The 12693-nt window shown below is 37.5% G+C and overlaps 2 protein-coding genes across 2 annotated transcripts in view; both read right to left on the bottom strand.

The window, feature by feature from the left end:
* Positions 1–4277: 4277 nt before the first annotated feature.
* The window catches only part of LOC114655061 (protein PBDC1), a 187032-nt gene continuing 178616 nt past the window's right edge, over positions 4278–12693 (bottom strand). Inside the window, exon 7 of the mRNA XM_028805963.2 lies at positions 4278–4610. The gene's annotated coding sequence lies outside the window, so the exon portion shown is untranslated. The remainder of the gene's footprint in view (positions 4611–12693) is intronic.
* pbdc1 (polysaccharide biosynthesis domain containing 1) overlaps positions 4278–12693 on the bottom strand; it is a 23356-nt gene continuing 14940 nt past the window's right edge. The window contains exons 2-7 of the mRNA XM_051933378.1: positions 12329–12394; positions 12090–12149; positions 9673–9813; positions 8380–8491; positions 5420–6366; positions 4278–4610 (exon numbers count right to left, since the gene is read on the bottom strand). Of these exons, the coding sequence (XP_051789338.1) occupies positions 6248–6366; positions 8380–8491; positions 9673–9813; positions 12090–12149; positions 12329–12394 (498 nt within the window). The 3' untranslated portion in view covers positions 4278–4610; positions 5420–6247. The remainder of the gene's footprint in view (positions 4611–5419; positions 6367–8379; positions 8492–9672; positions 9814–12089; positions 12150–12328; positions 12395–12693) is intronic.

Genomic DNA, 12693 nt, shown 5'->3' with positions numbered 1-12693 from the left:
CAGGTCATTCACTAGGTCCCCCCGTGTGGTTCTGGGATTTTTGCTCACCGTTCTTGTGATCATTTTGACCCCACGGGGTGAGATCTTGCGTGGAGCCCCAGATCAAGGGAGATTATCAGTGGTCTTGTATGTCTTCCATTTTCTAATAATTGCTCCCATAGTCTTCACACCAAGCTGCTTACCTATTGCAGATTCAGTCTTCCCAGCCTGGTGCAGGTCTACAATTTTGTTTCTGGTGTCCTTTGACAGCTCTTTGGTCTTGGCCATAGTGGATTTTGGAGTGTGACTGTTTGAGGTTGTGGACAGGTGTCTTTTATATTGATAACGAGTTCAAACAGGTGCCATTAATACAGGTAACGAGTGGAGGACAGAGGAGCCTCTTACAGAAGAAGTTACAGGTCTGTGACAGCCAGAAATCTTGCTTGTTTGTAGGTGACCAAATACTTATTTTCCACCATAATTTGCAAATAAATTCTTTAAAATCAGACAATGTGATTTTCTGGATTTTTTTTTCTCATTTTGTCTCTCATAGTTGAGGTATACCTATGATGAAAATTACAGGCCTCTCTCATCTTTTTAAGTGGGAGAACTTGCACAATTGGTGGCTAACTAAATACTTCTTTGCCCCACTGTATAGCAATGTTAGCTAGGAAACCCTGAATCTAGGCATTCATATGCACATTAATTTGACATATGCTATGTGCCTAAACATTGTTATGGACCAGGCACTTCATGGCAACAGTATAGTCTTACAGAATTATTTTAGTATTTTTCTGCAGGATAATATGCCCTAGCACACTGTACAAATGTCTGGGATTGGTTTGAGGAACAGGATGAAGAGTTCACGGTATTCCCAGGCCTATAAATTCTCCAGATTTCAATCCAGTTGAGCAGCTGTAGGATGTGTTGAGAGAAGATGGCTCCACCTTACAACTTTTGGGAGTTAGAGGATCTCCTACTGATGTTCTGTTGTCAAACACCTACAGACGTCTTGTACAGTTCATGCCTTAGTAGGTTGGAGTAGTTGGTTTCTACTCATTATTTGTTGGGTAACACCTTCCATAATCATCCTTCTCCATTCCTGCACTACTATCTTGACAAACATTAATCCTTCCTATATCAACATACCCAGTTTAAACATGTACATGGGCTCCACGTTACTCTTCATATTTTACACAAGTCTTCACTTTTTTGTTGGCATTACACCCATATTCTGGTGTTCAGGCCTTTAATTTGCTTATTTCACCTCCTATAATCCTATCAGGTTCAACTTTCCTCTTGCATAAAATTCTAATTCTCGTTGACTTCCCTGATGTCTCCATCATCAAACAACAACTACTCAACCATCTCTTATTTTTCCGTGGAAGATACCTCCAATTATTTACCCTTCTTTTTACAATCATGGATATGTCTGCATCACATACTAACAAGGCATCCAGTGAGTCAGTCCAATACTGGGATCCTGTCTAAGCTCCAAATAATACTCAAAACGCAGAGATGAAATAACACCGTCACCACCTCCAGGGTACTAAACCTGACTGTCTGCTGTCAAATGCAGTTCATTTTTACATTCCATATGCCTGAAAATGTAAACCTACCTAATTTTTATCCATTTATTATCTATATTTCTTAATCCAGATAAGCCTGGTTGGTGCAAGGCAGGAACAAGCCCCAGTTGGAGCACCAGCTCATCACAGCGGGGCCAGTTCAGAGTCACTACGTATCCTGCTCTAACAGGAAAACTCACAACCATGGGGAGAGCTCCAGCCAGACAGTCCTCTTGCTGGGTTGGTGTTCAATCTAAGGAGGCTTGAGGGTTTTAACACTAGAATTGCCAGAGCCTACGAAAAAACTCGTATATCCGGCCCACCTTAAATCGCTTCTTAAATCCGTTCACACCTCTCCGCCAGCATCCTTTGTCCTCTAAATGTGCTGATAAAAGACAAGCTGCCAGCAGCCGGCTATTCCATCCCCCCACCGACTTAGAACGTGAGCGAAGTTTTCCCAGCTCACGCCTTGATTGATTATGTGGGAGTGAAGTGGAGTTTTACAGTGGAAATGAGAGATCATTATTCTAAAGTAATCTGTGTAAACACATTGTTAAAACAGAAACTTTTTCATATTTTAGTAATACATGTTACAAAATGTAGTAGGCATAAACTATAGAATATATAAAGCCCGAGTTCCAAAGATCAAATAAACACTTTCATGAATGATTCAACAGTTTCCGTGGCGTAGTGTGCTAAGATTTGCCTCTTAGTGCAGAGCAGCTTTTCCTTGCCTCACAGACCTCAGTTCGATTCCCCGCTGGGGATGAAGTGTTGCTTTTTTTTTCTTTTCTTTTTAACCTCAAACGGACATAAAATTTATACATTGGTATGCACTGTCAGTTACTGAGATCGTTATATTTTCATGTGGGATGCTCCTTTTAAAATATTTTTTTAACAATTGAGACTGCAATTAACAGGAACAATTGTCTTTATAACTTATTTTTAAGATCCATAACACACAGACAGACAGAGCACTGCGTAATAGAGAGACAGACAGGCAGAGAAGTCACTAGATATATAAATAAACAGGGAGGCCACGTGTACTGAAAGAAAAAAGGAACATGTGCGTTGTCCCAGCTGCACTGAATAAGCGCAGGCGCTCTAACATCACCCCTCCCCCGATCTTACTTAGAGAGTCAGGGACAACGCACATGTTCTTTTTTTCTTTCAGTACACGTGGCTTCCCTGTTTATTTCTATATCTAGTGACTTCTCTGCCTGTCTGTCTCTCTATTACGCAGTGCTCTGTCTGTCTGTGTGTTATGGATCTTAAAAATAAGTTATAAAGACAATTGTTCCTGTTAATTGCAGTCTCAATTGTTAAAAAAATATTTTAAAAGGAGCATCCCACATGAAAATATAACGATCTCAGTAACTGACAGTGCATACCAATGTATAAATTTTATGTCCGTTTGAGGTTAAAAAGAAAAGAAAAAAAAAGCAACACTTCATCCCCAGCGGGGAATCGAACTGAGGTCTGTGAGGCGGCAGAGCTGTTGTGCTCTAAGATGCAAATCTTAGCACACTACGCCACGGAAGCTGTTGAATCATTCCTGAAGCTTTTGTGAAAGTGTTTATTTGATCTTTGGAACTCGGGCTTTATATATTCTATAGTTTATGCCTACTACATTTTGTAACATGTATTACTAAAATATGAAAAAGTTTCTGTTTTAACAATGTGTTTACATACATTACTTTAGAATAATGATCTCTTATTTCCACTGTAAAACTCCACTTCACTCCCACATAATCAATCAAGACGTGAGCTGGGAAAACTTCGCTCACGTTCTAAGTCGGTGGGGGGATGGAATAGCCGGCTGCTGGCAGCTTGTCTTTTATCAGCACATTTAGAGGACAAAGGATGCTGGCGGAGAGGTGTGAACGGATTTAAGAAGCGATTTAAGGTGGGCCGGATATACGAGTTTTTTCGTAGGCTCTGGCAATTCTAGTGTTAAAGCAGCAGGAACACTAACCACTGCACCACAATGCTGCACTCCTTAGGTCTTTCTGTGATCATTATATCACCAAATGGCACCTAGAAGAAACATGTAAAAGATAACTGGTTTAATTAAAACTGTGTGCTCCTTCCTAGTTCCGCATGCTTATTCAGGATTCCTCATGGTGCACAATTTGTCATTTTAGTACCTAACTTTTTCATACTTTGCTGTGGGGGATAAAAGGGAAAAGTCACTTTAAAAATGATCCTTCCCATTCTAATTTTAAGTTTAAATTTGTCACACAATTCCTTAGTGAATTCCACGACTGTGGTAAATTAGTAGACCATGTGCTTTTAGTGAATCTGTCACTCCATCTTCCAATTCCACTTATCCAGAGCAGTGTCGTGAGGCAGCTGTAGCCTTTAGCAGCAAGCATAGGGCACAAGGCAGGAACAAGTCAATCACATGGTGAACATAATGCGATGGTTATGTCACATTTTTCTTGGCAGTTGTTGCCTCAAGCTGATTAACAAAGAGCAGTGCACAAACACATGCAAACAAATAATTGCTAAACAGGAACACTTACTTGAGCATCACATCATTCTAAGGTTATTAACGAGTACGCCTAAGCATAAATACCATAAGAAGTAAATAAATGAATACCTACGAGATTAAATTCAAGGAAAATCAACAGAAAGGACAGTAAAAGTAAATCATCCCAAGTATAATGCATACAAAAGCATACTGTAGTAATTTAAGATATTTTAGAGTAGCACACAAAAAACAGAAGCTGGGAAATAAAAGTATCTTTAATTCAGATGGGATGTCAGTTTGAAGTAGGAATTGGTGGCAGCCACAGGAGTCAACCAAGACCAAGTTTAAGACCTATTACCCTGAAAAATGCGTTATAAAAATAAGACATGCAGGTTACTTCCCACACAGCAAACTTCAAATATGAAATAGATTAGATTAGTTAGTATGTGAAGGAAGAGTGCAGTAAACTCAGGTTTCAAGTTGGTAAATAAATGTCTTCTTGTCAAATTATTTTGGTCAAGCTTTCTCCTCAACTCTTGCTGTAACTCCACATTGTCATATGACCTGTGTTGTGCTGTATATAACAGTAGCTAATTACAGTGATCCCTCGCTATATCGCGCTTCGCCTTTTGCGGCTTCACTCTATCGCGGATTTTATATGTAAGCATATTTAAATATATATCGCGGATTTTTTGCTGGTTCGCGGATTTCTGCGGACAATGGGTCTTTTAATTTCTGGTACATGCTTCCTCAGTTGGTTTGCCCAGTTGATTTCATACAAGGGACGCTATTGGCAGATGGCTGAGAAGCTACCAAGCTTAATTTTCTCTCTCTCTCTTGCGCCGACTTTTTCTGATCCTGACGTACGGATGCTCGTCTAAAAATGCTGAAAGATTATCTTCACGTTGGCCACCTTCTGTGCAGCTGCTTCGTGAAGTGACATGCTGCACGGTGCTTCACATACTTAAAAGCACGAAGGGCACGTATTGATTTTTTTTATCTGTCTCTCTCTCTGCTCCTGACGGAGGGGGTGTGAGCTGCCGCCTTCAACAGCTTTGTGCCGTGGTGCTTCGCATACTTAACAGCCAAACAGCCCTATTGATTTGTTTGCTCCTTTGAAGAGGAAGATATGTTTGCATTCTTTTAATTGTGAGACTGAACTGTCATCTCTGTCTTGTCATGGAGCACAGTTTAAACTTTTGAAAAAGAGACAAATGTTTGTTTGCAGTGTTTGAATAACGTTCCTGTTTCTCTACAACCTCCTGTGTTTCTGCGCAAATCTGTGACCCAAGCATGACAATATAAAAATAACCATATAAACATATGGTTTCTACTTCGCGGATTTTCTTATTTCGCGGGTGGCTCTGGAACGCAACCCCCGCGATGGAGGAGGGATTACTGTAATGACACTGAAATATAGTTGATAAGTAATATTACTTTTGCACAGTTACATTTTTCATGTTTAACTTACAAATATAAAACTTATAGATTTAGGAATTTTCAATATATGACAAGGAAGTTACTACCTGATAATTTTTAATTCCTAAAAATCATGGCAAATCATGGAACACTGATGGCAGTTTCTAGAAGTTAATCATTCACTGTCAGATGGAAAAAAGTTAATAGGTAGATAGAGAACAGCTGCATGTTCAGCACTGAGCACACAAGTTAATACTGAGTTGACATGACAAGAAGCAACACAGTATTCCAAAATGAGTTGAACGGATAAATTAAAAAGGTAAACAAGTCACTTGGAGGTATAAAATGACCTTGTGTAATATAATAGTTCTATTTTGGCCAGTCACTGACCTAATAGTATACAACATTTGTGTTTGGTCTGATTCAGAAACTGTAGTATTTATATACCAGGTCACAAACTCAGAGAAGTAACAGAATGCAATTACATCAAAAATGAGAATTAGAATTAAAAAAAAAAAAGAAAGAAAAAGAAGTAAACTGGGCCAGTACCATATCTTCATTTTCTCCTTGTAGAAGTATGCAAACTCTTGAGTTCCTCCATTCTTCTTTAAACCATGCATGCCTTTTAATAACATGAAAAACAATTCACCAATCTCTTCAAAATAAAACTGACAAAGTTGGGGGTCCTTTCTTTGGAATACATGAAATTTTTCAAAACTTCTTATTTGGATTTTAAATAGGCTCTTTTCAGAAAAAAGTCAATGAAACCAATGGGAGAGGGAAAACACATTTCTAATTAGGCTTTGCATCAGCTGTCGCCCTCTGGTTTGCTGTTTATTTTAACTTTAGATGATCTCTGGAAAACTGTGTTGTTGTATCCCTCACGATTCCTGGCAATTTCTATTGCATAAAACTGGATCCTTGTGGCTGAAAGGCAAAGGGTGAGAAAAGAAACATTGTTTTCATATATTATAATATTCGGAATAGCTTTTTCAAACTTCTGAACCTTCACCTAAAAACTGGACATAATGTTTTTGCAAGAACCTGTTCCATTCTTTAAATAATTTTTTTCTTTTTACATAGTTCCACTCTATGCTTTACAGTATCTACCAAATAATACCGAGTACATGACATGTGTTTCGCCATTATTGGGGCTCGTCAGATGTACTCACTTCTTGGGTCATTACATTCTCCAGTGTAAGGCGCAATCTGATTATTTGTGTGGTTACCTACGAGGTAACACTTGTAGTTGGTTGGCCAGTCAGCAAACAATGTAATATTCCAATCTTCACTCTGTCAAATAAGTGCACCAGGCACCATGGCGCAAAAAGTATGTACACTTAACAAGCCCCAATAAGGGCAAAACATGTTCCGTGTGGTCTGTATTATTAGGCAGGTACTGTATAACATATCTATGAGCTGCTTCTTGCAACTGACAGGACGTGGCGGATGTTTGCCGATTGGCTGACCAACCACAAGCGTTAGCTGGTAAGTAATGACACAAATAATCGAACTGCAACTCAGACCTAAGAACAACACATGTCAAAATAATTGGGCCACAAACCAGATAATCTTGAAACCAGCCCTTGATTCAGACCCATTGCAGCCATTTAATGGTCACCATTCTTTAGAGTACCACAAAAGAAATGTTCTTTATAAAAAACAACTTTTAGCAGTACTTATGAATGGCATTTTAAGTATTAAATATTGTTCTGTAAATCTGATTGTTATTCTTAACAACACTTAACCTTAAACACAAAACAATCTTGAAGGGTACATCCATTTATATACAGTGATCCCTCGCTATATCGCGCTTCGCCTTTCGCGGCTTCACTCTATCGCGGATTTTATATGTAAGCATATTTAAATATATATCGCGGATTTTTTGCTGGTTCACGGATTTCTGCGGACAATGGGTCTTTTAATTTCTGGTACATGCTTCCTCAGTTGGTTTGCCCAGTTGATTTCATACAAGGGACGCTACTGGCAGATGGCTGAGAAGCTACCCAACTTACTTTTCTTTCTCTCTCTCTTGCGCTGACATTCTCTGATCCTGACGTAGGGGGATTGAGCAGGGGGGCTGTTCGCACACCTAGACGATACGGATGCTCGTCTAAAAATGCTGAAAGATTATCTTCATGTTGCTCCCTTCTGTGAAGCTGCTTTGTGAAGCAGCATGCTGCATGGTGCTTCGCATACTTAAAAGCTCGAAGGGCACGTATTGATTTTTGATTGTTTGTTTTTCTCTGTGTCTCTCTCTCTCTCTGCTCCTGATGGAGGGGGTGCGAGCTGCTGCCTTCAACAGCTTTGTGCTGCGGTGCTTCGCATACTTACAAAGCCAAACAGCCCTATTGATTTGTTTGCTTTCCTATCTCTTTCTGACAGGCTTTGCTCCTGATGCGCACTCCTTTGAAGAGGAAGATATGTTTGCATTCTTTTAATTGTGAGACGGAACTGTCATCTCTGTCTTGTCATGGAGCACAGTTTAAACTTTTGAAAAAGAGACAAATGTTTGTTTGCAGTGTTTGAATAAAGCTCCTGTCTCTCTACAACCTCCTGTGTTTCTGTGCAAATCTGTGACCCAAGCATGACAATATAAAAATAACCATATAAACATATGGTTTCTACTTCGCGGATTTTCACCTTTCGCGGGGGGGTTCTGGAACGCAACCCCCGCGATGGAGGAGGGATTACTGTATTAGTTTTTAGAACACCTTAATTTTCCTTAACTTCAAGTTGCTGCTAATACTCAACATAATTATATTCCTTTACTAATTTAAAGCAACAGCACTGAGTGGACTTCTGTTTTAATAGTGTACACACTGAGCAGCCACTTCATTAGCTACATCTACCAAAGAGTAATTTTGTCCCATATTTTCCCCTGAAAACAGAATGGATTTGCTGGAGCTCTGGCTCAACAACATATGTAGGACTACTTGCCAAAAATAGTGTTTTCTTCCGTGTAATCCTTTTCACTGTTCAGCCTCAGCAGTGTACCATAGTTGTAATCTTCAACAGTTCCATCAAACTGCATACAGAATGGCCTCCACTCCTTTAAAAACACAGTGCAGTTATCTTTTTTTAAATGCATTATCAATATACATTTTATAACTTAAATGCTATTTTTAAAGCTCCAAAGATATTTTGCCTTAATTTTCCAAAAGCACACTTTCATTTTTTTAGTTTTTATTTCTGGTATTTTTTAATCACACAACAAGCATTACATTCCAATATTTAATGTAATAATACAAATGAAAAAGGGAAATTCAAAACAATTCCATATCATACTCTAAAAACAAAGTAACATGTGGCAAAGGATAATAAAACTAAAGCAAAATATCTCCAGTTTTATATTCACACTCTTTTGACGTCATAAGGTGTTGTGATGCTTACTATTTTATAGATAGAAAGAAAGAAAGAACTTTGTCCCCAGGGGAATAATTGGCTTTTTACAGAAGCTCTAAATAATAAATAGGCAAATAAATGAAAAAACATCTCTTTTTATTCTGCATAAAAAAATGAATAACAAAATGTTCAAATTACAGCATTGCTAAACAAAGGTTGTGCTGCAAACAGTATATGAAGTCTACTAATCAGAGTTAAACCATGTGTATAAAGTAGGAACACTGAAAAATACATAGTAAGGAAACAACCTGGACACAATACACAAAGTACATAATTAATCGTGGCATGAATGATAAAGTGCAAAATTAGTATTAATCTTTCACTACTCACAGATGTAGTAAGTTATAAGTAAATATATGACATTACATTACATTATGTAGGTAAACTATGTAGGTTATCATGCCTACTGCATTACGTCTCTCATGATAGTCGCTTGTTTCCAAACTTCTACAGTATAAATTCATACCTCAATATTAAACTGTTAAATAAAAAAAACAGCTTTTACACTGTGAAAATTGCCTTTTTTCAGTCTCGTCAACTTTTGTAAGCAACCAAATGCTAAAATGTAAATGCTTAATCTGTTTCTCTGTGAAACCTGAAGCCATTACATTAAAAGTTCTTTTGTTTGCCAGTTTCTCACTGTAATAAATGCATTTTTTGCCTCCTGTATCTAAGATGATTAAACTGGTTAATCAAAGCAAAGTGAGATGGTAAAAACAGGCATGCAATCACATCCACTGCTTGTTGTCCACATTCACTGGAAGAGATAATATGTAATAGACAGTAATATCACCTTATAAAATTCATTTTTGTTTTGGATCACAATACCTCTTTGGCTTGCTCTGATTTAAGTGCTTCTGGATCCAGAATTTGAATATTCAAATTGGGGAACTTCTCCCTAAATTCCGTATAAATTTTGTCATCTGCTTTTGTCAGCCTTAAAAATTTTGGATCTACAGAAGAAATGAGCTGCAAAACAAATCGGAAACATTAAGTGAAAACTGACACCAATTTTCTAAACCCACTTACGAGGTACATTCAAAAAGTTTCCAGACTTTAACTCTATTTATTAAAAATTTAAAAAAACAAATGACACCACTTTCCTACATAGTCATCTTCGTTTGCAATGCAATTTTCCTAGCATTGTACCAACTTTTTAATGCCCAATTACTACTACTCCTCCCACCTTCACCGTTTACAGCGAAAATATAAAAGTGCGAAAACTTGTTGAATGTCCCTTGTACTTTTTTTTATATGAGGTTAGTTTATTTTATCTTAATGAATTCAGTAAGTGTAGAATCAATTAAACATTAAAACAAACATCTCTAATATAATTTCAGCATGGCTTACAGAGATAAATTATAAAATCTCAAATTAAAAGAAAAAGGATACATAGGTACAAACTAAACATTCGTTAAGTGGTAGGTAAATAACAGAAATGCTTATTAAAAAAAAAAATAGGCAATGTCACGTATCACCTGAAAATTGTGTACAAAATTTAAATTAAATAATGAGATACTGTATCCATTAAAATATTTATAGAAGGATGATATGTAAAATAACCAGAAATAAATGGATACTTAAAGTACATATACTGAGTTTTTAACTGAGCATGAGGAGAACATTACAATAGGTAAAATCAAATCAAAAATACAAACAACACTTCCAAAAATAGAATAAAAATGCATTAAATCACAGTCAGCCCTTGGAGCTACGTAAGCTAATATGCCTCCTGGGCCTCTGCCTTTTTCTTTCGAGGTTTTGTGTACAGTGCTCCCTCTTCCATTGCGGGGGTTGCGTTCCAGAACCCTCGCGAAAGGTGAAAATCCGCAAAGTAAAAACCACATGTTTATATGGTTATTTTTATATTGTCACGCTTGGGTCACAGATTTGCACAGAAACACAGGAGGTTGTAGAAAGACAGGCACATTATTCAAACACTGCAAACAAACATTTGTCTCTTTTTTAAAAGTTTAAACATGCTCCATGACAAGATAGAGATCACGGTTCCGTCTCACAATTAAAAGAATACAAACATATCTTCCTCTTCAAAGGAGTGTGAGTCAGAAGCAGAGAATGTCAGAGAGAGAGAGAGAAAAGCAAACAATCAAAAATCAATAGGTGCTGTTTGGGCTTTTAAGTATGCGAAGCACCATGCGGGAAGCATATCGCTTGACAAAGCAGCCAGAAGTAAGCCCAGCAAGGAAGGGAGCAATGTGAAGGTAGTCCTTCAGCATTTTTTAGATGAGCGTCCGTATTCTCTAGGGGTGCAAACAGCCCCCCTGCTCACACCCCCTCCTCAGGAGCAGAGAATGTCAGAGCGAGAGAGAGAAAAGCAAACAATCAATAGGTGCTGTTTGGGCTTTTAAGTATGAATGACAGAGAGAGATAGAGAGAGAGAGAGAGAAGCAAACAATCAAAAACCGATAGGTGCTGTTCGAGCTTTTAAGAATGCGAAGCACCGCGTGGGAAGCATATTGCTTGACAAAGCAGCCAGAAGTAAGCCCAGCAAGGAAGGGAGCTATGTGAAGGTAGTCTTTCAGAAAAGAAAGAATGAAAAAAAACTGAATCTATTGTTTTCATGAAGAATGAGAGAAAACAGTTTATGACGGAATGGAACATAACATAATAGTGGTGATCAACAGGAAAGACGTAATTTCCATAGTACTGTATGTTTGAAATGAAGATCTGCTTCCCCCACTTATTCATTTGTAAAAAGTCCTGTCTTCTGTTCAAACAAAATGTGCTATGAGAAGGACATTTTAAAAATATAAAATTTCTGGGTGGAATATTCCTTTCAATAAATCTTTGAGCTTTCTTGTGATTATAACTCCAACATATCTCAACTGTTCTCAAAGAAGTAAAGCAAAATAACACCGTTTATGGAAAGTGTTCAAATTTAGCATAGGGTACAAGTCAGTTCATTGTAAAAAGTATGTAATTAGTCAAGTTAACATTGAACCCAGAAATCTTACAAAATTCCTTCATTGAATTCAGTACAGTTTGCACTGACAGGTTTAGATCAGTGATTACAAGAACTGTCAATGGTTCAACAGCAACTGCAATAATAGGTAGCCCTGTCTTGTCCCACATTCTAATGAAATGTACATTGTACAGTTTGGAGAGTAACTGAGTAAAGTCTAAAATAAACAGTTTCTCGGCCAGGATTTGAACCCAACACTTTAGAGCTGTGTTGTCCTAAACGATAATAGCATAACTGAAAAAATATTAATGACTGTACTTACATTAAAATATATTTCTGCATGTTGAAAGGCTTTCATTGCCCACATCATTTCTAGTTGTGGCTATTAAAAAAAAAACAGCATTAACAAGAAGTTCAAAATGAATGGTAATCAAGCAGTCTGCTTCTTTAAATAAGTTGGTTGAAACCAAACAGACTCTGAATACCTCTGCTCAAATTCATGCATCATTATGAAATGTGGTCTCTTCAAACAAAAAATAAGTAGGAAAAAAAAAAGCTTACATCATTTCCATAGGCCTCTGCTGGCAATGATAGTGCATGGGCTGCTGACATTGCCCCTTCAGCCCCCTGAAAAAAATAAACAAAAAAAAAAATATACCAAGTCACAGTATATCTCAAAAGTATCAAATTGAATAAAACTAGAAACTAAACCTGAACAGAAAAAACAATCTATTGTGGGAAACACTAAGTCATGTCATGCCATGCCAACATAGAGATCATTTTTAAATGTGAGATAAAACTGATGAAAATTTACACAGATAGGAGAAGATTGTGAACACTTCAACCAGAAGGTGATCAGGCTGCTTAAAAACCTGTTTTAAATACCCCTACTAATGTAATTCCCAAAACAAAACAAACCATAAAAC

The sequence above is a fragment of the Erpetoichthys calabaricus genome, chromosome 1 (assembly GCF_900747795.2).
Source record: "Erpetoichthys calabaricus chromosome 1, fErpCal1.3, whole genome shotgun sequence".
NCBI classification, from domain to species: Eukaryota; Metazoa; Chordata; class Cladistia; order Polypteriformes; family Polypteridae; genus Erpetoichthys; species Erpetoichthys calabaricus.
The sequence above is the reverse complement of the archived record's forward strand: the minus strand, read 5'-3'. Positions and strand labels throughout refer to the sequence as shown.